This window comes from Tamandua tetradactyla, chromosome 1 (assembly GCF_023851605.1).
Source record: "Tamandua tetradactyla isolate mTamTet1 chromosome 1, mTamTet1.pri, whole genome shotgun sequence".
In the NCBI taxonomy this organism is placed as follows: Eukaryota; Metazoa; Chordata; class Mammalia; order Pilosa; family Myrmecophagidae; genus Tamandua; species Tamandua tetradactyla.
The window spans coordinates 184,036,597-184,064,451 of NC_135327.1; the positions used below are offsets into that span (position 1 = coordinate 184,036,597).

The following is a 27,855-nucleotide window of genomic DNA, read 5'->3' on the forward strand; positions in this document are numbered from 1 at the left end:
ACTTTCCCTATTTGCAGATGACATGATCCTATATACAGAAAATCCTGGAAAATCCACAACAAAGCTCTTAGAGCTAATGAATGCATTCTGCAAAGTGCCAGGGTATAAGATCAATGCACAAAAATCAATAGTATTTTTATATTCTAGGAATAAACATTTTGAAGAAGAATTTTTTTTAAAAATTCCATTTACAATAGCAGCTAAAAGAACCCAAGTATGTAGGAATACATCTAACCAAGAATGTAAAAGAAAGGATATGGAAAACTACAAAACATTTCCTAATAAAAATCAAAGAAGAAGCAAATAAATGGAAGGACATTCTGCATTCATGGAGTAGAAGTCTAAATATTGTTAAGATGTCAATACTACCCAAAGGGATTTAAAGAGTCAACACAGTCTTAATAAAAGTACTAACAGCCTTCTTTGCAGAAATGGAAAATCCAGTCATCAAATTTATACGGAAAGGAAGGGGCCCCAAGTAGCCAAAGCCATCCTGAAAAAGAATAATGAAGTTGGAGAATTCACACTTCCCGGTTTTAAAACTTTCAAAATTATAGCAGTCAAAACAGCATGGGTACAAGGGCAGGCCATGGTGGCTCAGCAGGCAGAGTTCTCACCTGCCATACCAGAGGCCTGGGTTTCATTCCCAGTGCCTGCCCATGCATAAACAAACAAACTAAAAACAGCATGGTACAAAGACAGACATGTAGACCAATGAAACAGAATTGAGAGTTCAGCAATAAACTTTCATACTGATGTCCAATTGACTTTGTCAAGGGTGCCAACTCCACTCACTGAGAAAGAACAATCTCTTCAACAAATGGTGCTAAGAAAACTGGATATCCATATGTAAAGGAATGAAGAAGGATCACTTCTCACCATATAAAAAAATGAGCTCAAAATAGATCAAAGACCTAAATATAAGAACCAAAACTACAAAACCTCTAGAAGAAAATACAGGGAAGCACCTTTTGGATGGTCAATTAGGCAATGTTTTTCTAGACTGTACAACAAAAGCACAAGCAACAAAAGGAAAAACAGATAAATGGGCCTTCCTAAAAACTTAAAACTTTAGTGCCTTAAAGCATTTCATTATGAAAGTAAAAAAACAATGTACCATATGGAAGAAAATATTTGGAAACCATATATCTGATAAGGGTTTAATATTCAGAATATCAAACAAATCATACGAATCAACAACTAAAAGACAAAGAACCCAATTCAAAAATAAGCAAAGGATTTGAATAGACATTTCTTCAAATAAGAAATATAAATGGCCAATAGCATATGAAAAGATGCTCAGTATCACTAGCCATTAGAAAAATGCAAATCAAAACTAGAGTGAGATACCATTTCACATCTACTAGAATAGCTACCATTAAGAAAATGAAAAAATAACAAGTATTGGTGAGGTGTGGAAAAACAGAAACCCCTGTACATTGCTGGTAGGAATGTAAAATGGTGCAGCTACTATGGAAAACAATTTAGTGGTCCCTCACAGTGTTAAAATACAGAACCACCATTTGACCCGGCAACAGCACTTCTAGGTATATATCCAAAAGAAGTGAAAGCAGGTACTCAGATGTTTGTACACCAATAGCAGCATTATTCACAACAACCAAAATGTAGAAGCAACTGAAACGTCCATCAGCAGATGAAATTCAGATAAAAGAAATGTGGATTATTTCCAGCTGTAAAAAGGAATGAAGTTCTGATATATGTGACAACATGGATGAATCCTGAAGATATCATTTGAGTGAAATAAACTAGACACAAAAGGACAAATATTCTATGTCCTTTCTGATATGAAATAATTAGAATAAGCAATTCATAAGAGTCAGAAACTACAATACAGGTTACTAGGGGCTGGGGTGGCAGTAGGGAATGGAGAGTTAATGCTTAATTTACAGAATTCCTGTTCAGGGTGGTGGAAAAGTTTTGGTAATGGATGGTGGGAATAGTAGCACAACACTGTGAATCTAATTAATAGCACAGTATATATAATTTTAGGTTACATATATATGTTACTAGAACAAATTAAAATAAAAAAGACCATGGGACTGTTCAACACAGTGAACCCTAATGCAAACTATGATCTATGTAAAATTAAAATAATATTCTTTCATAGATCGTAAAAAAATTACCACACTAATCCAAGGTATTAATAATGGAGAAGGCGTGGTATATGGAACTTCTATATTATCTGCATGACTTTTTGTAAACCTACAACATTTTTAATAAAAAATTAAATGAAAGAATAAATAAGTGAGGGGAAATGATGACAGTAAGTAGAGTCAACTGTTTTGAGAAGTTCTGCTCTAAAGCTGATTGCTAAAGCAGTGGGTCTCAAATCAATTAGCATGTTATAGGAATGGACTAGAAGTTAGAAATGGACTAGAAGTTGAGTTTCAAAGCACAAAAGAAATTATTTTCAAAGTAGAGGTTTTATTTTGCAGCATTAACTTGGTTTATAATTTAATATATTTAGCTTAATATTAAAAAAATATTCTCAGTGGGTGTATCTAATATATTAATAAGGAAACTGATGTTTTGAGAGGTAAAGTAACTCTTTCAAGGCCATGTAGAGAGAATGGTAGGGCCAGGGTAGATCCAGGGTACTGTGTTTCCAAACACATGAAGCAAAAAACCTGAATGGAACAGCCAGGAAAGGTTCAAAGCATCATGCAATAGTAGGAGATTTAAAACAGAATGTGTACCCATTAGCATCAATTAATAGACTGCCAAACTGTTAACAAGTTATTCTTTTAACTCCTGCTTCTTGTCTGAATTACAAGTACTTATCACATCCAAAGGGTATTTTTGAAAGCAAATTCTCTTTTTTTTTTGAGGACTGAGAACAAACATAAAACACATACATCAATTAACACATTTCCATGCTTAATTGATAAACTATCTTCAGCTACAAGATCCACCTATCTAACTACAAGATCCATCTAAGCTACAAGATCCATGTATCTAATTAGAAGATACACCAGTTTAATAAAACAAATCATTAGGTTGAGAGCAGTAGCAATGTGGCATAAACACTCAAGCCGAAGATCCTATGTGACATTGCCACCCAGCCACCCATCACCTACCTGTGGTCTGCACTGGATTTCTGCCTCCCGTTCCACAGTCTTCTGCTCACCGAGGAAGGGGGAGGAGAGGAGGGCAAGGGAGGGGGCGGAAGAGAGGGCAAAGGAGGAAGGTTTCTTTTATTTTTCCTGAAGCTGATGCCTGGGTTCCCATCCTTTTCCCCTTCTCCTTCATGTTTGAACGTTCTCCGAGGTTTGGGCAGGGGGTTGATGAAGGGCTTTGCAGGGGGCCCCTCAGACCCCCTGTACATGCTCTCTAAATTCTGGTCCCAGGGCCTCCCATATGAGCCCTTTCTTTCTTCTGCAGCCTCAGGGGTGGGTGCCCTACATTCCAGGTCCAAGCTGTGGAATCTCCGGCTGAATTCTGAACCAGCCCCGACTCCATGGTTCTCAGGAAGGTTGAACCCCTCCTCTACCTTGTCAGGCAGGCAGTGTGGGGAATAACAAGTCCCTGGTAACTGGGGATCCAGCCCTGCAGATCCATCCTTCAAAGCCTGCTCAAGTCTCTTAACCTGCTTCAGCACAGAGAGGTTATCATTCTGAAAGCGTTGTTTGCCAAACCTTGGTTCTCTGCCTCTGCCCAAACTAGGATCCAGCTCACCATCTGGATGGGTCAGGTCTTGCCTCTGCTCTGCTTCCTGTCCCCCAACTTTCACTATCCCTTTATTCCTTTCATTCTCTTTGCTCTCTGTTTCTGATTTAGTTCCATTCTTGGCCTCAGTGGCCCGAGTTCTCACACCATCACTGCTTCTCCTCCTCTCCAGCACACAGGACGTCATATAATCCTCTTGCCCATCAGCTTTCCTGCCTGGTGCAGGGGCGGGCAATTCCTTTTTCCCTTCCCATTCTGATATCTTGTCCTTGATGCTGAGGGACTTGTGCTGGGAACTGACTCTAGTAGAAGGGCAGGGTTTCTGGACACTGCTGGGCTGCTTCTTCACCAGCCTGCTGGCTTCTTGAGCACTGAGATCTGAAGCTGGATCACTGATGATCATTTTTGGGCTGAACATGTTCTGTTGAAAACAGTCTACTCTTGACTCTACCATCAGGTTATTGAGAGTTTCCACGGGGCTCCTTTTGAAGGGTGAATCTTGATCAGTCTCTAGGAAAAGAATAGAGGGCCCTAGGGCTTCTGGGGAATTGCTCCTACTGAAAGACCTGAATGGCTGCCTTCCAGGGTCTTCCCGGGCCTTTGGACCTTCCACTTCAACCCTGAACAAGAAAGACAAATACTGGGTAAGAGAGAGGTGGATTCTTGATTATGATTTTTGGCTGATCATGGAGATTTACTTGAATTTATATGGAGATTGGCTAATTGCAAATCACACAATTGAAACCATTTTTAAAAATCACTTTGTATTTTTCTTGGGGAGAGAGCATGATGGAATGAAAGGAACAACCAGGTTTTGGAGTCAACTGATTTGGCTTAAATCTCAATTCAATCACTGACCAAGCAGCTGTCCTTGGGCAAATTGCCTAGCTCCTCTAAGCCTCAGTTTCCTCACCAGTAAAATAATAATTTGCATTATTATTTGCAGTAAAATAATAATAATATGCATCTCATTGAGTTGCTATAAACATTTAATGGGTCAGACCACACAAAGCATCTATCACGTACTGAGTGTACAATAAATGGTAGCTGTCGTTATTAGTCTTTTTCCTTGATGAAAACAGGAGTAACTTCATGAAGTAAATATTATACGTCTAGGTTTTCCCTGCTTCTGTTATCAACGGATGAGTCTTTGTAATGACTACTTAAAAATTAGAACACCACCACAAGTCATAAAATTTTCGCTAATTCTGAGCTTGATACGTTGTTTTGATTTGAGTGGGTAAAGCCACAATCATTGGGTGCATTGGAAATGAACCTTCTCTAGAATGAGAGTCCTATTAGAGTGGACTCTCCATGCAGGCAGGAATCCTATTTTTTATTTTAGTCTGTTTTGGCTACTGCTGCACCCCTAGCACCTATGATGCCTGACACATGGGAAGTGGTCAATAAATATCTGTTGCACAAATAAATGAGTAAATTAACAGGCAGGTTCAGATCTCATGCATGGCCTAGATCTGCACAGTTCAACACAGTAGCCACTGGTCACGTGTGACTATTTAAATTTAAATTAAGAATTCAATTCCTCAGTTGCCCTAGCCACATACACCTCCTCTGTAACCACATGTGGCTAGTGGCTACCACAATGGACAGAGCAGGAAAATATTTCCTTCACTGCAGAAAGTTCTATTGGACATCTCTGGGCCAGCACCTACATGTGGGGACAGATGCCTCCAAATTTGATTTTAGGAGGTTAGTGCCATGAAGATGCTAGAAATAATCCTGAAAGAAAAACAGAAAAGCATTTTAAGCTAGTCTAGTAAGAACAGGGGTATCGGTGTTTTAAATGCAAAACATTCTTCTACCAGCAAGGGTCATGACCGATCATACTGACCTTAGATATGCAGGGATTAGCAGACATGCATGGACCAACCTCGTGGTACACAGTATTTTACTCTCTTAGTATGACTGTACAGGAATTTTAAAACTTTGGTTAAGGTTCATGGCAAGAGATCAAAAAATTCTATTGCAAAGATTAATGGTTGTTTGTGTAAAGGCTTCTCCTTTTGATTGGGATGTTAGCACCTAAACAGTGTTACAGTTTTTAGTTCCACAGTATAAATTAGAAACTTGTGCAAATGGAGAAAGATTTTCATATGTTAAGTCTGGCTATCAAAGCAGGATTCCTTATTTAAATAAACAAACTCAGATGGAGAGGAATAGTATATCAGACACAGTAATAGGTAATACTATCATTTAAACAAATACAACACAAGTAATTGAATCCCTGTATCCTATAATTTTTTTAAAAAGTATATATATGTGTGTGTGTGTGCATGTAAATAAATTCTTAAGTATCTTTAAGTTCAGAAACCAATATAGTAAAAGAAACTGTAAGAATTTGTTTTGACCTAGCCATAATTAAGTAGTAAAAGAAAGCATAAAATGAAGGTGCTAGATTTCTGTACGGTTTTTTCATTTGCCTTTCTGCCTTTCAGATTATATATTGAAAGGTTGCTCTTGACTGGGGTAAAGTGGATAATAACCCTGGGCTTATGGTGATTGACAGGTGAAATATCTAAAGACATCAAATTCTCTAAATTTAATTCATCTTTCAGATCCCAATCAATAAAAACTAGCAGTTTTAAAAAAATAATAATAAATAAGCAATTAGAGTGCTTACAAAAGAGGTACCCATTTTTAAATTGTTTGTCACAACTGAGGACATTAGCACAAATTCAGATTTTAGTAGCAATCAGAATCAGAATCAGTTTGTCGATATTTTGCCAAGGGTCCAAAAGATAGAAATCATAGCCTTTGCTCTCACAATGCTAGAATCAAGAAGAAGAGATAGGACAGACACCTAAAAACATGACAATTCAAGTTAGCACATGCTTTGTGACAACTGAAGGCATAACATATAATCATTAATAACATACATACTATTAGGCAATATTGCTCAGTAGATAAATACGTGGGCCCAGATGGATCTGACTTTGAATCTTGGTTCCATTTTTTTTCATCTTAAAGTAAGAAGACTCTCTCCCTTCTTTAGACTGGGAATTTTATGAGTGTGGAGGCCAAGTTTATCTTGTTCACTAATGCCTGGTACATAGTAAGTAATCAATAATAATTATTAAATGATTGAATGAATGAACAAATGAGTTAATATATGTAATGTGCCCAGAGTCTAGCATGTATTTTAAGTCATGCTATTAATAAATGATTATTTAATATTACTGTAATTATTGTAGTTATTGTGAAAGATCACAAATAAATGGGATGACTTCACAGTCACTAAGGCTATGAGAATCGAAGAGGGGGAGAAAAATTTGGCTTGCTAGAAGACCATACTGGCTTTACAAAGCTCAAGCAAGATAGGCAAGGATGGTGAAACTGTTTTAAGTGTCCCCAAGAGCAGGGGACCTTCTCTATATGCCGGACCCAAGAGTTTCTCGCGTTCCTGTTTCCAGGATTCTACTTCACCCTAAAGGAATTCTGGTCTGTGAACAGCTCATTGATTGCAACTGTTTTGCAGAAATAGGAGAGCACCAGAGGAAAGGATTCCATTTGGGGAGAAAAGAACCCTGCTAATATAAGATTTGCAAATTTGGTTCTGTGGACAAATATAGTGGAATAGATTTGTACTCAAAGATAATTAAAATATCTAGTAAATAGAAAAATAAGACCTGAACTGGAATGTCTAAATGGGGAAATTACCTGAAGTTGCCACAACTATTACCATCCTCTTCCCACACTTGGCACCAGTAGGATCTTTCTTTCCCAGACCACTCTGGTCTCTAGTTCTTTCTCTTTTTTGGGGTTGGTGGGGGGTGGTGTGGTGTGGTGTGCATGGGGTGGGAATTGAACCCTGAATTCCTACATGACAGGCAACCATGCATTCTACCACTGAACCACCCATGCACCTCCTGGTCTTGAGTTCTTAAATAAGTATAGCACATGGACATCACTTACAGGAGGCTCATTAAAATGACTTTGAAAACATTTCCTTAGTTCAAGAGAGTGGGGTTAGTCAGGGGCGTAAATCTCCCTGGCAACATGGGACAGAACACCCAGGATGAGCTGGGACCCAGCATCATGGGACTGAAAAAGTCTTCTTGATCGAAAGGGGGAAAACAGAAATGCGACAAAATAAAGTTTTAGTGGCTGAGAGATTTCAGAGTTGAGAGGTTATCCTGGAGGTTATTCTTAGGCATTATACAGGCATCCCTTTTTAGTTTATGGTGTAATGGAGTGGATGGAGGGAAGTAGCTGAAACTGTTGAGCTGTGTTCCAGTAGTCTAGATTCTTGAAGATGATTGTATAAAGACATAGCATTTGCAGTGTGACTGTGTGATTGTGGAAGGCTTGTGTCTGACGCTCCTTTTGTCCAGGGTATGGACCAATGAGTAAAAAAATATGAATGAATAAATAAATAAATAATAGGGGGTACAAAGTATAAAATAAATTGGGCAGATGGAAATATTAGTGGGCAATAAGAGAGAGGGGTAGCGGTATGGGATGTATGAGTTTTTTCTTTTTATTTTCTTTTCTGGAATGATGCAAATGTTCCAAAAAATGATCATGGTGATAAATACGCAACCATGTGATGATACTGTGAGCCACTGATTGTACACCATGTATGGACTATATGCGTGTGAAGGTGTGCAAAGAAAAATATATATATATATACATATAAAGCGGGGTTAGTGAGAAGGAAAAGACAGGAGAGGAAGGAAGGACATCAAGAATCTAGACCAACTTCTACACTCTCGGGGGGACAATGTTCTTACTTGCCAGCCAGTTTGCAGCTCTGGTTCCGGGTCTGGCTCTTGCTGCCCGTGGCTGTCCCACACACTGTCATGGTGTCAGCACCGCGCGCAGCTCCAGGTCACCTAGGAGAACAGGGTGCGCACCCGGTGAGCCACACCGGCGAGGGCTTGCTCGGAGGGAAGCAAACCTAGGGCTCCATGCCCCAAACTGTTTATCCTTGACAGATTTTCCACTCAGAAGTGGGGTGACAGGAAGGCACCATTCAGAATCCCTGCTCCAGAAAAACAGAAATTCACATGCAAAAGAATCACAGTGGACCCATTCCTCACACCAAAGAAAACAAAACTTAACTCAAAATGGAGCAACAGCCTAAACAGAAGAGCTAAGACTATAAAACTCTTCAAAGAAAACAGGGAAATACCTGCAGAATCTTGTATTAAGCAATGGATTCCAAGGCTTTACATCAAAAGCATGAGCAGCAAAAGAAAAAACAAATGAACTTCATCAAAACTAAACACTTTTCCGTATCTAAGGAAATTATCAAGAAAGTGTAAAAGACAACAGAATGGGAGAAAATATTTGGAAACCATATATCTGACAAAAGTTTAATGTCTAAAATCCCTGATCCAAGAAGGTGGGGCAAGAGCACAAATCCTCAGGGTCACACAGATTCAGACCTGCCAATCTCTTCTCATATGTATAAAGTCACCACAAATTTTAAGAAAGTGCATAATCTTAGAAAATAGGTCTCTTTAAAAAGCCTTTAAAATTCATTCTCTTTAAAACACTGATGAAAAAGAATAAAAAGAAAGAAAAATAAAAACAAATTAAAAAAAAACAATAAAACTACTGATGAGCAAAGAGTCCCCAAAGAAAAGAACAGTTCCCTTATTTGTTGAAAAAGAAATAACCAAACACCAAAGTGGAAATATCAACACAAGGATGCTCCACTCTTCTGATGACACTGACGGCAGGTGTAAACCTGCACAGTGCTTGGCTGTGGAGCTCATGCTGAGACCCTCCCCAAGTGGCTCTCAACCAAGGAGGAAGAAAAGCTTAGCCACCTGGGCATCTGTCTGGTCTAAGGAAGACCAGGAATTGGCTTCAGAACACCCAGGAGTTCCAATGAATTCCTGACATGAAAAACGAAACTGTGTGAATATCAGACAAAGCAGCCTCATCTCAGAAGCAGCAGTTTTATAATATTCCCGCTGACTGATGGTTTGAAGCTTTGTACTCCAGAAAAGATCATGTTCTTTTAATCCATTCCTGTGGTTAGAGACCTATTGTGGGTGGGACGTTTTGATTGGGTTATTTCAATTGAGATATGACCCACTTCATTCAAGGTGGGTCTTAATCCTCTTCCTAGAGTTCCTTTTAAGAGGATAAAAGACCAGAGAAGCTAAGTGATAAAATTCAGAGAAGCTAAGAGACAAGCTAAAAGAGAGAAATATGCAGAAGCTAAGAAAGGAAGCCAACTGAGGCCAGAAGCTGGAAACAATGAAACCTGGGTGGGGAAGAACCAGCCATGTGCCTTGCTATCTGACAGAAGAGCCCAAGCCAACTGGTAGGGTCTTCAGAGAAGGTATCATCCTATTGATGCTCTGATTTGGACATTTTTCACGGCCTTAGAACTGCAAACTTGTAAGCTAATACATTCCCATTTTTAAAAGCCAGTCCATTTCTGGTATGTTGTATTTCATCAGCTAAAGCAAACCGAAACGCTGACTTCCAAATGAACTGAAGTATCTGATTAAAATGTGCTATTTCAATAACAAGTCCCTGCAGAGCTCTGTGGGAATAACAGTGTCTCTGAACCCAAGGACACACTGCCATTGCTGAGGAGGTGTACCTAAGAAGATGAGTCCCTACCAAAGAATGCCACCAGGATCAGCTAAGCAATTCTTCTGTAAAGCGCTAACCCCATATAACTCGGCCCTCCTGATGGAAAGGATGTAACTCCCGACTAGAGATTCAAGCATATTGATGCACTGGGGATTCATGTTTCTTTTCCACTGAACCTATAGGGAATTCCTTTCCCAACTCCATCTTCAGTTTCCAGGATTCCTACCACCTATCTCAGGGGGATTTGCCCACCAGGTGACTGGGTGGCTGCCATAAGAAATCAAAGGTTTGTAATTCCAGAAATGCACATAATTCTTCTTCTTCTTCTTCTTTTTTTACATGGGCAGGTACTGGGAACAGAACCCAGGTCTTCGGCATGACAGGTGAGAACACTGCCACTGAGCCACTGTTGCCCACCCCCATAATTCTTACTGATCATTAAGAGAGAGGCCAGAGAAAGAATGAGAAAAAGGAGAGTGAGCATGAGAAACAAAGAAAAAAGAGGAAGATTGGAGGCGGCAGTGGCAGTGGTAGTGGTGTAAATGCAGAGGGAGCTCTGACCTACATGTGGAGCTCAGCTGTCCTCTTATCCAGCAACTCCTCACCATGTATTTTGGGATACGTCTGTGTTAAAACTAAGCTTCGTTCTTTAAAGAAGTCAGGCTCTAGGGTTCTCCCATCTCCCCTTATCCAGCAACTTCTCACCATGTATTTTGGGGTATGTCTGTGCTAAAACCAAGCCTCATTCTTTAAAGAAGTCAGGCTCTAGGGTTCTCCCATCCCATCCCAAAGGTCTCTCAGGAATAGGAAGGAAGTTACAGTTCCTCTCATAATGCTCTGCAAAGCTGGAAGCTTCTGGAGCCTTTCCATTTGGCTGGGCTGGCAGACACTGCTCTTCTGTCCTGCATCTGGCAGAAAACCCCATCAGACGTCATGGACAGCAGCTCCACCCCACCCCACCCCCCACATACGCGCTCTGCATCCACACAGACAAAACCCACAATAATCCAGCCTTGTTCCATGTCAGCTTGCTCCTCTCTCCACCCACCACCTTCTTTCAAGTTGGCATCCTCTTTCAGTGGTATTACGAGGAGGTGCCAGGCCCTGTGCAGGATGCCCTGGGGGGTTCAAAGTTGAGTAAGAACAATCTCTGTCCTCTGGGATAGCACTCAGGAATCATGCTTGGGTCATGATCAGCCCTCTCACCCAGCTTTCTCCAGAAGGGAACTGCTCTAGTTTGCTAGCTGCCGGAATGCGATATACCAGAAACAGAATGACTTTTGAAAAGGGGGAATTTATTGTCGCAAGTTTACGGTTCTAAAGCCATGAAAATGTCCAAATTAAAGCCAGCATATATAAATGTCCAATCTAAGACATCCAGGGAAAGATATGTTAGCTCAAGAAGGCCAATGATGTTCAGGGTTTTTCTCTCAACTGGAAAAATACATGGCGCATATGGTGACATCTGCTAGCTTTCTCTCCAGGTTTCTTGTTTCATGAAGCTCCCCCAGAGGTGTTTTTCTTCTTCATCTCCAAAGGTCTCTGGCTGTGTGGGCTCCCGTAGTTCTCACGGCTCTCCAGCTTTTTTCAAAACATTTCCTCTTTTAAAGGATTCCAGTAAGCTAATAAAGATCCACCTGGAATGGGAGGAGCCACATCTCCACAGATATACTCTAATCAAGTTTCCAAGTTACAGTGCTGTATAGGGATTAAAAAGGATGGCTGCCTCCACAAGACGGATCAGATTAAAACACGGCTTTTCTAGGGTACATAATCCTTTCAAACTGGCACAGGAACTGTTCCCTGAAAGGGATAAATCCCAGTGCACCTAACGTACAGAGTACCAAGCACGGAGCTTGAGATTAAAGATCACAAGAATCGCTTCATCAACATGGTCCCTAAGTGAACTCACATTACATCAGGCTATAATAACCTTCAGTATTAATACAACAGTTTCTACAGCTGATGCCATATTTGGAGAAGCAAGTTGAAGCAGGATTGAGGGGCTGTAATTGAGGGATCAGGGAACCACCCAACACACTCAGCCATCAACCCACCAGCACAGCTCAATTCCTGGAGATATGGAGAATGCTGCTCCTCCTTCTGCATCTGATGTCTAAAAGTCATTAACTAGACGACAAAGCTAGCCTAATTGATGCATTTTAAATATGTCACAGGACTCAGATGATTCTTACACAACGCAAGGCTCTTTATTCCATAATTGGTAATTTGGTCTTGTACCCCAAACAGACTGGTTTCCAAGAGTGAATAGCAGGAACACATTTTTCCACTCACTTGTGTTTTTCCTAGAAATAGAGCGTCCCATTAACCAGGTGGGCATAATTACTAATAATTTTAATTAGATTTAAAATGTGCAAAATTTTGAAGCTACTTGATGGATCCAGAGTTCATACACTCTGTGGATGTTTGAACATTTCCATAATAAAAAGTTTTTAAAGCTGTTTTACAATTGTAGAAAACTATTTTAGTTTATCAATTGAATCTCTAATCTAAAGGGTTAGATTTTCCTTCTTGCCTAAAGTGAATACCGGTAAAACCTTTTCTTAGCTCAAATTCTCTTTAGACATTGGCATCAGATTGCTTGGAGGGCTCAGGTTAAATTAAGAAGCCCCCAGGGGAAAGTTTTCCCCAGTTCTGAATCTGCTAGTAACAGCCTTCAACTGTCTCAACCAGTTAGTTCTTAGTCCTAACTGTCTCTCTGAATTACCTTTACTTTTTAAAGAGAAAGCAAAGAGAGTACATCATAGGCAGTACTTTTAGTCAGTCTCAAAAGCCTATAGAAAACGTAATTGCTCCAGATTGGCATTTCTAGACAAAAACTGTATTATTTTACAGTTCCGTTAAGTTTTCCCACTAAGGTTTAAAGTACCAGCTGGACATCTAAAACAACTATCTTTTTTTTTTTTTTGAAGGGGCTTAGGACTGCTGAAATATGTCATATCATCAATTAAAAACAAATACCTCTAAGCACAAAAAGTTCAAAATTTAAAACTGTTATTGTTTCTTCCACAGGTAGGAAGGTGGAAAACACTGATTGATCTTTTCCGGAGAACAGTTCTCACTGGAGGAGTGAGGCCCTCAGCATGCCTGAAGGAGGGAAGGGAGAAGCCAGCAGTGCAAGTAGAGGGAAGGAGTCCCCAGGTGGGAGGGGCAGCTCCTTCAGCTTTCTGCCCATGCCTGCTGACAGCTCTCCTGCCTCCACTGACATTTTGGGAATCCAGCAAAGACACTCTGGAAACACATCCTTCAGTGAAATGAGCCCAACAAGGCAGCTACTTGTGGTCGGAAGCCTGTCCTATCAGACTGCTTCTATTTATAATACAGCATTGTTCATACTTTATTCCGGGCATTAGTGAGTTACTCACTAGGGTGTTACTAAATTAAATAGGAAGCCATTGAGAGCTCATCAACAGTAACAGCATTCTTCCTGTGCGGTTTTTTTGTAGCAGTGGGGGACGTAACAGACATTTTGCTGTCAGTCATCTATAAAAAGAAGTTTAGATATTACTGCTTTAGTGACTGCTGAGGGAAAAACTCTGGACATATTTATGCCACAGGGAAAAAAATATGATCTTTCCCAAATCTTTTTTTTTTTTTGCACACAAGTATTTATAGCAGCATTATTCAGAATAACTAAAAGGTGGATGAAAGGATAAACAAAATGTAATACATACACACAATTGGATATTATTCAGCCATAAATAGGAATAAAATTCTGATATAAGCTGCAACATGCATGGAACCTTGAAATCATTATGCTTAGTGAAAAAAAGCCAGATACAACAGGACAAATAAGTGAATTCATAGAGACAGAAAACAGATAAGAGGTTAATCAAGGGCTGTCTGGGGGCTGGGGGATAGGGGAGTTATTACTTATAGGTACAGTTGCTGTTTGGGATGATGAAAAAGTTTCAGTAATAGATGGGTTCTAGTTTGCTAGCTGCTGGAATGCAATATACCAGAAAAAGAACATCTTTTAAAAGATCTTCCCCAAATCTTTAAACAAAAATAGTGACTTAAAAAAATGAAATCTGGGCAGGAGAGGAGTGGAGTGGGAAATAAAATGCCCACAATTATAATTTTTCAGTGCCATTTTCTGCTCTAAAGTTAGCATGTTAGTTTTGAAATATAAGTAAAAATATATAATTTGATTCAGAAAATGATCATACTTGATATACTGAACTTAAAATTTTAGATCATAAATGATTACAAACTAACAGATTAAAGTATATTTAATTAAATTATAAATGGTTTTTATTTCTCTTGCAAAAAGAACTATAAGCTTTAATAATTCTAACATCTTAGTTTGATCACCTGATGAGAATCAGGCAAAAAAAACAAAACAAAATAGAGAAGAAACCCTAACAATTATAGCATTGAATAAAAAATAGCTGTTTTTCTCAACTGCACATCTTTATGCAAGTATATCCGAAGGTATTTTGTTTTCACAAAATAAGCTCAGCTGGAAAAAAAAGCACGCAATCACTTTATATAACTCTTGCTCTAACTGCATAGTGGGGCTCATTCCTGAGTCAGCATCAGCATCTGATTCTCCTGATGCTTCATCTTCTTCAATAAAAGGTTTGAAAAAAATTAAAATGGGATCCTCTAGCCCTTAATAAAATAGATATCCATATGCAAAAGAATGAAGTTGGATCCCTCCTTCATACTATATATAAAAATTAACTCAAAATGGAACTGAAATCTAAATAGAAGAGCTAAAACTATAAAACTTTTAGAAGAAAGCAAGGGAGTAAATCTTGGTGACCTTGGTTTAGACAATGGCTTCTTAGATATGACACTAAAAACACAAGTGACAAAAGAAAAAATAGCTAAATTGGATTTTATAAAAATCTAGAACTTGGGCGGGTCACGGTGGCTCAGCAGGCAAGAATGCTTGCCTGGCATGACAGAGGACCCGGGTTCAATTGCCGGTGCCTGCCCATGTTAAAAAAAAAAAAAACTAGACCTTTTTTGCTTCAAATATATCATTAAGAAAGTGAAAAGAGAATGATTTCTAAATGTTGTGTTAGTTAATTTTTTTAATTAATAATAAAAAAAAAAGAAAGTGAAAAGACAACTTTCAGAATGGGAGAAATAGATGCAAATCACATACCTACGAGACTTGTATCCAGAATACCTAAAGAACTCTCACAACTCAACAATAAAATGACAACCCAATTTAAAAATGGTCAAAGGATTTGAATAGATATTTCTCCAAAGATATACAAATGGCCAACAAGCCCAAGAAAATATGCTCAACATCATTAGTCATTAGGGAAATGTGAATCAAATCGACAAGGAGATACTACCTCATACCTATTAGAATGGCTAGAATAAAAAAGACAATACACCCATGCACCACCCCCCAAAAAAATTTCTCAACAAATAGTGCTGCAACAAAGGGACAGTCACATGAAAAAGAAAGAAACGTGACCCCTACCATACAGCATACAAAAAAATAAAATAAAATAAAAAGACAGTACAAGTGTCAGAGAGGATGTGGAGAAATTGTAATCCTCATACACTGCTGGTGGGAATGCAGATTTCCAGCCTTTTATTTTTTACTCAAAAAGTTAAACATAGTGCAACCACAAAGACAAACAACCCAATCAAAAAATGGGTAAGGAACCTGAATAGACATTTCTCCAAAGAGGATATACAACTGGCCAATAAACACACGAGAAAAAGCTCTGTATCTTTAATCTTTAGAGAAATGTAAATCAAAACTACAATGAGGTATATCACTTCACACCCACTAGGACAGCTAATATTTTAAAAAATGGAAAATAACAAGTTTTGGTGAGGATGGGGATAAACTGGAATTCTTGCGGTTGCTGGTGGGAATATAAAATGGTGCAGCCCATATGGAAAATGATTTGTCGACTCCTCAAATAATAAAATATAGAATTACCATATGACCCACTAAGTCCACTCCTAGGTACATACTCAAAAGAACTGAAAGCAGGGACTCAAACAGATAATTGTACACTGATGTTCATAGTTGCAATATTCACAATAGCCAAAAGATAAAATCAATCCAAGTGCCCATCAACAGATAAATGGATAAACAAAGTGTAATATATATACATATATACACACACAATGGAAAATTATTTAGCCATAGAAAGGAATGAAGTTCTGATACATGCTACAATAAGGATGAACCTTGAAGACATAATATTGGGAGAAATAAGCCAGACACAAATGGACACATAGTTTATGATTTTTCTTCTATAAAATATTTAAAATAATCAAATTGATAGAGACAGAAAATAGATTAGAGGTTACCAGAAGCAGTAGGGAAGAGAAATGGGGAGTGACTGCTTAATGGGTATAGGCAGAGGTTTGTTTGCTGTGATGAAAAAATTTTGGCAATGGAAGGTGGTGATGGTAGCATAACATTATCAGGGTAATTACTGCCACTGAATAGTACACTTAAAAATGGTAAATTGTACATGTGTGTTAATGCAATTTTTAAAAAGTAAATATAGTGTTACCATGACCCAGCAATTCTACTTGCAGTACCCAAGGAAAGTGAAAACACAGATCTACGCAAAACCACTTGCAGTACCCAAGAGATGTGAAAACACAGATCCACGCAAAACATATACATGAATGTTCATAGTAGCATAATAGCCCAAAAATGGTAACAACTCAAATGCCCATCAACTAAATGGATAAACAAAATGTGCTATATTGGGCAATGGAATATTATTTGGCCATAAAAAGGAATAAGGAACTGATACACACTACAACACAGATGACCCTTCAATACATTGTGCTAAGTGAAAGAAGCCATTCACAAAAGGTCACATATTCTATAATTCCATTTTATAAAATGCTCAGAATAGGCAAATTCATAAAAACCAAGTAGATATGTGGTTGCCAAGTTCTGAGGGAGGGGACAGTGTTGAGGGCGGATGAAAATATCATAAAATATTAAAAAAATCAATGCATTACATACTTTAAAAGGGTGAATTTCATGGTATATGAATTACGTCTCCGTAAAGCTATTATTTTAAAGAATCAGCAGGGACGAGTGCTAAAAATGGGGCATCCTGGCCCCACCCCAGACTGAGTAGAAAAAAAGATAATTAGCAAGAAAACAGAATAGGACCTAGTAATCTGCATTTTAATTAAAGCCCAAGGGAATTCATAGACACTCTGAAGTTTAAGAGCTATTGGTTTAGAGTTGAACCATGGATTTTATTCTTATGTCACAGGCAGTTAGTCAACAACAGAAATAGCTATTTTCTCTCTCCTTTATAAGGCATTTTATTTCAATGTATCTGTTTTCTCCTATTTTAGAGCATCTTTAAAACCCAAGTGAGTCATTATCAGCACAAAGTGAGTTGCTGCTTTTCCTCAAACCCGGATGTAAATGCTGTAAGATGGTGGTTCACAGATTTGTCCCTAAGCAAGCTTCAAGGTTTGTTTAGAGCCTGCAGGAGCTTTTAAGATCAAAACTACAATCCGAGTAATTTTAAGATTTTCTGTTGTTATGAGTACTCAGTTACTGACAATAATATTTTCTTTTAACAACTTGATCAGTATTTTCCTGACCTAACAGCTGTCAGTGTGTCTGATAGACGAAGCCCCTGGGAATCTGCGGCCAGAGCAGCCTGAGAATGTAGACTGGGTCATGCTCCTGGGATCATAGAGGCAGCTAATGATTTTTTTTCATAGTTTTTCTCACTTTCATAAACCTAGAAAGGATTTTTTTTCACATCAGCAGAACATTCTTACATATAGAGATCTATTTGGCCACACGGATGGGATAGAAACATGGTTTTCATTTCACAATACTTGCAAATCACATTTTTTCCCCCTCAATCACTTGCAATGTGGAAATACTTCTAATGCTTGTCTTTGGGTTCACCATCTTGTTGAGGATAAAAAGAGAAAAAATGCAATTTAGTGGTCATCTTGAAGGAGCTGCAACAAAGGATTAACAGTAGTTGTCACTGGGTACCTACTGATGTTTTTCCTGTCCTTTCTACTTCTCTTATTTTCAACAACAAAAACCAGGTTTCTAAATTCTCCCTCACTACTATTATAATGGGGAAAAATTAAAACCCTGTCTATGGGTGTCTTGGTCTGTCCCACAGTGTCCCCACAAAAGCCCCAAACTTATCTTGCAGCCACAGCATACCTGCAGGGCACCAGCTCAGCTGGACCCATCCCTCCATAGCCTGTTTTAATTTGCTATAGTGTCTTTGTGAGTCAAAAGGTAAGAGATGCTTTCTTCTCATTACTTCCTTTCCCTTAGTGACCACCAAGATCTGGAGTCTCATCTGCAGTAACCACTTACCAGCACAGATGTCTCAATAGTTTCAAAGAAGAGTTTACACAGGGACCAATGGCTTACAGGGAAATATTCACATAATTAATTTTTCCAACTAATAGTTGTGTCTACGTCATACAGGGAACTGTATGCAATGAGTGAAGCAATGAGAAATGTAAAATGTAAAAATAAGATATGAACCTCAAATTCCAAGAGTTTTCATTCCAGCACTGAAAATACGAGGTACATGAACGTCTTCAATATTATAAGCACATTGATAAGGAAAACAGGCATATCCCCAGCAAAGGCCAAAGAAGTTCAGATGAAGGTGAGCTCCCTTCGTGGAAAGCAGCACGTGGTTTAAAGGGTAGGTTGAATTTCATTTGAGGTACATACATCAAAGGCATAGATGATTTTTCATAATCCTAGGATGACTAAACACTTGGAAAGCTCAAACCACGGAATGAAAAGCAATACTGATTCTGTAAGGAAATTATGGCTAGCTTAATTGCTGGATTTCTTTGCAGGGGTCAATCAGCATGTGAACCAAGGTGAAATGTGCAAATTCCATTTATATAGACTAAGAGCTTTTACCAAGATTTTACCAGAAGCATAATTTCCCACTTAAAATTTTTTACTTTGAAAAAGCTGAATATAGAATTGCCATACGACCCAGCAATACCATTGCTGGGTATCTACTCAAAGGACTTAAGGGCAAAGACACAAACGGACATTTGCACACCAATGTTTATAGCAGCATTATTTACAATTGCAAAGAGATGGAAACAGCCAAAATGTCCATCAACAGACGAGTGGCTAAACAAACTGTGGTATATACATACGATGGAATATTATGCAGCTTTAAGACAGAATAAACTTATGAAGCATGTAATAACATGGATGGACCTAGAGAACATTATGCTGAGTGAGTCTAGCCAAAAACTAAAGGACAAATACTGTATGGTTCCACTGATGTGAACTGACATTCGAGAATAAACTTGGAATATGTCATTGGTAACAGAGTCCAGCAGGAGTTAGAAACAGGGTAAGATAATGGGTAATTGGAGCTGAAGGGATACAGACTGTGCAACAGGACTAGATACAAAAACTCAAAAATGGACAGCATAATAATACCTAATTGTAAAGTAATCATGTTAAAACACTGAATGAAGCTGCATCTGAGCTATAGGTTTTTTTTTTTGTCTGTTTGTTTGTTTGTCTTTTTTTTTTGTACTATTATTATTATTTTTATTTTTTTCTCTATATTAACATTCTATATCTTTTTCTGTTGTTTTGCTAGTTCTTCTTCTAAATCGATGCAAATGTACTAAGAAATGATGATCATGCATCTATGTGATGATGTTAAGAATTACTGATTGCATATGTAGAATGGAATGATTTCTAAATGTTGGGTTAATGTCTTTTTTTTCTTTAATTAATAAAAAAAATTTTTTTACTTTGAAATAATTTCAAGCTTAAAGAACAGTTGCAAGACTAGACAGAAAACTACTAATATGTTTTATCCAAATTCACCAAGATTTTTTTTCTCTTTGTAACTTTATTTTATTGTATAGTATAACACATATACAAAGCAAATAAATAAAAAAACTAATAGTTTTCAAAGCACTCTTCAACAAATAGTTACAGGACAGACCCCAGGGTTTGTCATGGGCTACCATATGATCCTCTCATATTTTTCCTTCTAGCTGCTCCAGAATATAGGTTAGAGGGTTTAAATATTTCTTTTAACATCACAATCGACTTTTTTCCTTTTTTTTTTGCGAAAAATAACAAATATACAAAAATGCTAAAATTTCAAAGCACAGCACAATTAGCTGTAGAATATGTTTCAGAGTTTGACATGGTTCCAATTCTACAATTTTAGGCTTTTACTTCTAGCTGCTCTAAGATACTGGAGACTAAAAGAGATATCAATTTAATGATTCAGCATTCATATTCATTTGTTAAATCCTATCTTCTCTGTATAACTCCACCATCACCTTTGATCATTCCATTCCTCACTTTAGGGGTGTTTGGGCTATGGCAACTCTAAATTTTTCATATTGGAAGTGTCTGTTACTAATATGGGGTAGGGAGATGGAATTATCTGATGTTCCAGAGAGGCTGGGCTAGGTTTCGGAACTTATCTGGACTAGGGACCCAACTGGAGGTTGTAGGTTTCTGGAAAGTTACTCTAGTGCATGGAACCCTTGTGGAATCTTATACATTGCCCTAGCTGTTCTTTAGGATTGGTTCACCAAGTTTTTACACTCTCTGTACATATTAAAGACTCTTTTAAATGTTCTTTGGAGGTTCAGAGAAAATCAGTGCTACAGAATCAGCCACTAGAGCCTTTCATTCCTCATGAATCAGTCTGAAAGCATAAAGAAGCATACTCAGGTCCAAAAGGCCCAACTATGCACATTCCACTCCCCACTCCCCAGCCACCATTAGGACCTTCAGGGAGGTAGGGACTAGCCTACAAGATGTTAAAATATACTCTAAAGCCTCCGTCATTAAAACAGTGTGGTACTGCCACATAAATAAACAGACCAACAGTAAACAGAATAGAAAGTCTAGACATACACCAAACCTCTATACAACTTTATGTATGATAAAGGTGACATCTCAAATCACTGGGTCAAAGATGGGCTTTTTAACAGTTAGTGCTGAAATAACCGAAGGTGCTCAGATAAGATCACTCTGCATATATGGATATGCCCTCAATTTTGGTAAGCATCTGATAATGACCGGGGCCTCTCAGCAGTAAGAGCCAGGACACCAGCTACAGGCAAGAGCTAGAGTCTCAGAAATGGGTTTGGGGAACCCAGCTGGCTGCAGCCTTTGAGGGTTGACAGTGGCCCCTAAAAAACCTGACCATGCATGCCAAACCTGTGAAGAGCTCTATCTGCCCTGTAATGCTGCTGTAATTTGAACTGGGTTTCACAAGTCTACTGATTCTTTTTCTGCAGCAGCCCTAGAGCCTATAATATACTTGGATAGCACCTTACTTTGATAGACACACATTATAACATACATACCCATCCTACCCCCCTAATTTCCAGATGTAATTATTGTTATTCTTATTTTGAAAATGAGAAGATCAAGGGTCAGAGACTTTCCCAGGATCACAGTTTTTTTTTTCTCTTTTTTTGTTCTTTAAGATCACAGTTTTTTTATGTTTGTTTTTTAAAATGATACTAAGAGGAAGTTGTGAATTTACTAATTCAAATAAATTAAACAACTTAAACAGAATAGAAAACACATCTCGAATAATATAGGTTAACAAAGTTCAAAAAACAAACAATGCATAATCTCAATAGCTGTATATCTTCTATAGAGACTGAATTTTTTTGTCTTACATCTATCCACCATGAAAGGCAATATACAATTTCCTTAACCAGTACAATATAGCAAAAATCAAAGAAATAAAACCAATTATATACAAAAACTTCTAGATCTCTTTCTATTAGACGAGCATTTCTCTTATAATTAAAGCTTACAATAGCTTCTATACATTTCTTTAGATTTGCTACATAGCTGACAAGGTCATCTATAAATAAAGTTACAGGATCACAGTTTTTAATTAGAAAAGAATTGGGAATCCAATTCGTGCCTTTCTACTCCAAATCCTATATTTCAGCCCTCCAAACTTGACACCTGCTTTCTCAACAACTTCAGCCACCTCTTGCAAGCCTGATGCAAGAATCTACCACTTAGAACAAAGAACCAGTTGCATCACTTCACTGACGCCAGGATCTGCCAGGACGGTAACCTCATTGTCTTCCCATAGGGCTCAGGCTCTTTGGGGGAGCCTGACTTTCTTCCAAAGGAGACAAGCAGGAAACAACTTTCATTCATAACCTTCAGAGAGGGTCAGGGTAAGGGAATTAACACTGTTGCATTCTATGATTTGTCAGGCACTGCATTAAGCACTTTACAAACATAATCTTGGAAATAACGCGTCTTCCAGAGAAAAATGAAAACATATGTCCAAGCAAAAAATTGTATATGAAAGTTCATAGCAGCATTATTCATAATAGCTAAAAGGTGAAAACAATCCAAATGTCCATCAACTGATGGGTAAATAAATGTGGTTTATTCATACGATGGACTATTATCCTGTCATAAATCCAACACAGATAAACCTTGAAAACATTATGCTAAGTGAGAGAAACCAGTCACAACAGCCATATATTGTATGATTCCACTTATAGAAAATGTCCAGAATAGGAATCTATAGAGTTAGAAAACAGATTCAGAAAAAAGAGAGAGAGAAAATAGATTCAGACCAGGAATATACGAGGGGTAGTTAGGGGTGAGAGCTAAGGGGTACGCGGTTTCTTTTTTGGGGTGATGAAAATGTTCTAAAATTGACTGTGGTGGTAACTGCCCAACTCTTGTGAATATATTAAAAACCACTGAATTATGCATTTTAAATGGGTGAAATGTATGGTATGTGAATTACATCTCAATAAAACTGTTGCCAAAAAAAAAAAAAAGAAAAATGCATCTACGCTAAGCACCCAGCAACAGTGGAAGGCAGATAATATGAAGCCAACATAATTTTACAGATGAGGAAACTGAGGCAATAGCTGATAAACAGCAACAAGATTTTTGAAGCAGTGTCTAATACCAAAGCCTTTGCTCTGTTATTACCTCCTTTATAAGAGTGTTTTTAAAGAGTGATTCTGAGGAGCCTGGCTTTCTTTAACATAGTGGTTGAAGCAAATGAATTCTAAATGGTTAAGGAATCAAAATATGTGTAGTAGATATGGCAGGCACAACGCTTGCCCACCTCACAAGGAGCCCCCTTCCTGCATTCCACCAGTCATGGGGACTGACCACGGCCCTACACATTTGAACTATGTGATCCCACCCCCAGGCCACAGCTGACTGGCTCAGGAGGAGATGCTAACTCAAATCAGGCCGATCAGATCCTGTCGTAAGGAATTGTGCGGCCCAAATCCCAGCTGTGAAGCAGCTACTTTCCACCATATGGACCGGGAGCAGAGAGACGGGCCACGGAAGAAAAGAACGATGACAATTGAAAGATGACTTTGCACTCCCTGGATCCAATCCACTTCCGAGACCAAGATGCATTCCATTCCAGGGGTTCCACAAGGTATCTTCATACCTTTTTTGCTTAAAAGCCAACTCATACAGGTAACTGTTGCTTGTCACCAAAAGCATACCCACTAACACATGGTGTCTTGTTCAATCTATGTCCAACTACTTTCCCAAAGTGAAAAATAAAAAAGGAAAGCTATTGTGTTGTGGCTGCTTTAAGATGAATCTGCATCCATCTGGCTGAAGCAGAACAAAACTTTAGCTAAACCCCCCATTAGCTTTGTCTTCTGACAGCAGGAAACAAACACTACCAAAGAAGATGGGTATGAGCCCAGCGTTCACACTACACCATCACGGTCAGAAGAGCAGCTCTCTAGAAGCCCGTTACCCTCCCTGAGCAGACTCTTCACGAAACTGGAAGAGCTAGAAATATACGAAGTCTTAGAAAGACCAGTCTCACAACACCTGACTTTTCTGAGGAGCTGAACAATATATTACAAGCATTACTACAGGAACTCCTGAGCAGTCCTTGGATGAGGTTGACGAGGACATGGGACCAGAAGGTGTACGGTTTCCTTCCTTTCCAAGAAAACCCCACTGAAAAAACTCTGGCTTTATACTGGAATGATAATGAGAGGCTACTGTTGGTAAATGTGCCCACGGTACATTTGTGCTGTGTGCCATTTCTTCGGATCTTATTTTAGATCCATAATATTTAAGAAACATGCCATTTAGAAAGAAACCCCACCCCCACCACCTCCTACCCCACTACTCATCCCCACCGACTAACAGGGACACATTTACAAGCTGCTGCATAGTCTGGAAGACCAGAAGGAAGAGCTGAGTTGACAGAAGGAAAGGGATGACCCAATCCTTTTCCTATCCCTCTGTCTATTTATGGGATTCATTTCCTTTCAGGAAATGCTAAGCTCCTTCTCCCAGGACCCTGTTGGGAGTGACGGCTGCACTGGCTGACCCAGCGTTTCACATCCTCCTCCAAACCTCAGCAAAGCTCACCCCCTATGACCCAATCCATCAGTGGGAACCCAGTCTGGTGAGGAAATTCAAAAAGGAAAACATTTAAAAAGATAAATAATGAGGCTAGAAAAGCCTCTAGTATGGAGAAGCTCTCAAACATGAAGAGATGAAGATGACAGATGAGAAGTCAGGACTGGAAATAAGAACACTGCAGCCCAGAGGTTTTTTGCTTCACTAGCCTCAGTCACATGGCTGGAAGATGGTAGGAGCAGGACTTGAGGCTCCTGTCACCTGTCTAGAGCTCATTCACCTCTGTTCTCCTTTTTCCATGCGCTCACATTTCCATGGAGAAGTTATTCCAGAGAGTATACATTCTTGAAGGCATTTCTGTCCTTTGGGGGGTGGGGGGGTGGGCAGGGCGGGGCGGGTATTCTGCTCAGGAGCCAGGCTTTTCAGAAACACAGATTTCGAAGGGTAGTTTATTTTCTAGAAATGGTAAATGTTCTTGTTTGGATACTGTTCTAGTTTGTGAGCTGCTGGAATGCAATACACCAGAAACGGAATGGCTTTTAAAAAGGGGAATTTAATAAGTTGCTAGTTTATAGTTCTAAGGCTGAGAAAATGTCCCAATTACAAGTCTATAGAAATGACCAATTAAAGGCATCCAGGGAAAGATACCTTGGTTCAAGAAGGCGGATGAAGTTCAGGGTTTCTCTCTCAAGTGAGAAGGCCTACCATGCACACCAAGGCCTTGCCTGGCCATGCCCCTGCACTCTCAGATGCAGCCCTCGGGCAAACATTCTGGGACTTCTTTTCCCTATACAGGCTTTCCTGATGTTCATCTTAACCTGACCTCCCAGAACAGAACTAGTGAGAAGGGAGGAAGAGCCACCCCTGGCTCCCAGGCCCCTGGAGAGCCCCAGGGCCTGTGCTTCCTGGGGTGGATGCTCACACCACACCACCAAGTAGCCACTTTAATGCCCCTTGTGGGCAGACACACCTTCTCTGAGTCAAATGTTTTAGACAGAATGCACCTTAAGGTCACGTCCTGTGTGCTTCCTGGCTCTCAACCTCCAGCGCCAGCTGTGCCACCCACGAGGTCTTCAGTTTCCCACCTCCTTTCTCCCTCTCGCCTTCCTGCGTCCTCTGCTTTTCCTTCCCCTCAAGCTCCTTCCCACCCTTTCTGGCTGGCTTCTGTTCTTTCCTTCCAAGAGCAAAATGTCCAGGCTTGGCTCCCAGCCAGCACACTTGGATAAAAAAGCAGCAATCTTAGAGGGACGCATCATCTCCCATCCCTGTCACGGGGCCAGAACTGTGGCTCCCCAGAAAAAGAGAATGGAGCTAGCGCTGCTTCTGCAGCTGTGTCCCGGGTCTCAGGGAAAGGTTTGGGAGATGCTGTGTCATAGTGGTTAAAAACAGAGGGTTTAGATGAAGTTCTGATGCCTGCAACAACATGGATGAACCTTGAGGACATTATATTGAGTGAAATAAGCCAGACACAAATGGACAAATAATATTTGATCTCACTAATATGAACTAAATATGATGAGCAAACCCATGGAGTTAATATCTAGAATACAGGTTATCAGAAGAAAGAATGAGGGTAGAGAACAGGGAGCTGGTGCTTAATTTGTGTAGAATTTTTAATAAAGTCGACTGTATATGTTTAGAAATGGATAGAGGTGATGGTAGCATGTTATAGTGAATATAATTAACAGTGATGATATGTGGAATGTGATTGTGGTTTAAAGGGAAAGTTTAGGGTTGTGTATGTTATTAGAAGCCAGTGGATGAATATACTATAGTGAGACCTCTTCAGAGTGAAAATTGTTCTAAAATTGATTGTGGTGACGAGTGAACAATAATATTTTAGTATTCTTCCATCAATATCAACAAAGGTACCAGACCAACGCTAAGTGTCAATAATACGGGGGGAGTTCAGGAGCTTGGGCTTTTTCCTTTTGGAGTAAAGAGAGTGGTCTGATATTGACTGTGGTGATGAAAGCAAACTCAGTGATTATACTGGTTGTGCATGTTGGACGGACTGTGTGGTATGTGAATAAAACTGCTTAAAAAATCAACATCAATTTTTATAATACAACAACTAGTCCAGTAAAACAAAAGCAAAACACACTCATCTGTTAGATGCAGCCTATTTAAAAAAAAGGAGAACAAAAAAATTTGATTAAAAATAAGTAAATCAAGCAGCAGGTTTGGAATCAGACAGACCACGATTCAAATTCTACCTCTGTCACCTGAGAGCTGTGGGACCTTGGGCAAGTTACTTTTCCAACCTCAGTTTCCTCGTCTGTAAAATGGTGATCTTAGCAGCATCGACATTTAAAGACTGCTGTAAGGGTTAAACGACCTGAAAAACACGTGACAAAGTGCATGTCCCATAAAAGGCACTCAACAAATGTCTTCTGTTATAAAGTGAACTAAATTCTTTCAGATAAATAATAATACAGGGCCCTGTAAAACAATATTAATAATACCATCTCCACGACTCATTTGCAGGGGTGCTTACCCAGTCTCACTTGTTTGCAAGTGTGGTTGAATTCCAAAACACTCCGGAGCATATCACTGCTGGTACGATGTAATCTGTAAATTAGTTTTGAAATTAGAAGAGGAACTGGCCCCTTCCCTTTTCAGTAGAAGGCAGGGCATAGCGAGGTCCTCATTGGTGCTACAGCCTCGCTGACTACGATGCCAGTTGTGAAAGGAGGTGCTCACCCACAGATGGGCACAGCCTGCTCGTTATCTGACTTTCCCTTCCCATCCTGTTTTCCAGCTCCTTATAAACCGATGCCCTATTTGTCTGTTTACTCTCTGTGTCGGGTGAGTGCAGGAGTTATGCAATGCCTGGGAATAAGCTCATTTTTATTTGGCTAAGTTTTGAGATATGGGAAATGGTCTCCCCTTTGATTTCATTTAGTTAATCTGAGCTGGCATTCATGGATTTGAAATTGATAAGATTAATCAACAAGCTGCACACAGCACTTTGCGTGAGGTGCTGTTGCAAAATGCAGAAGTATAAGGGTATCTTTATCCCTCAAACTAGGAATAAAAAATATAAATCCAATTAACCTAACACCCAAAAAGAAGACTACAACAATTGTTCAAGACAAAAAATCAAGATCGGTAATGAACACAATCTGAAGAGCAAATCAAGGAAAAAATTCCAAATTCAGTAGCAACTAAAGGAATAAAATATTTAGGAATAAATTTAATCAGGA

At 39.1% G+C, this 27,855-nt stretch overlaps 1 protein-coding gene across 5 annotated transcripts in view; it reads right to left on the reverse strand.

Moving 5' to 3' along the window:
• Window positions 1-27,855, reverse strand: part of DENND2A (DENN domain containing 2A) — a 153,010-nt gene that overhangs the window by 101,019 nt on the left and 24,136 nt on the right. For 3 of the 5 annotated variants that reach the window (XM_077147700.1, XM_077147673.1, XM_077147682.1), the window contains exons 2-3: window positions 8,439-8,540; window positions 3,099-4,307 (exon numbers count right to left, since the gene is read on the reverse strand). In XM_077147700.1, the coding sequence (XP_077003815.1) occupies window positions 3,099-4,307; window positions 8,439-8,509 (1,280 nt within the window). In that variant the 5' untranslated portion in view covers window positions 8,510-8,540. Of the gene's footprint in view, window positions 1-3,098; window positions 4,308-8,438; window positions 8,541-27,146; window positions 27,764-27,855 lie in introns of those variants that run through there. The other 2 variants (XM_077147689.1, XM_077147711.1) reach the window with 2 other exon arrangements.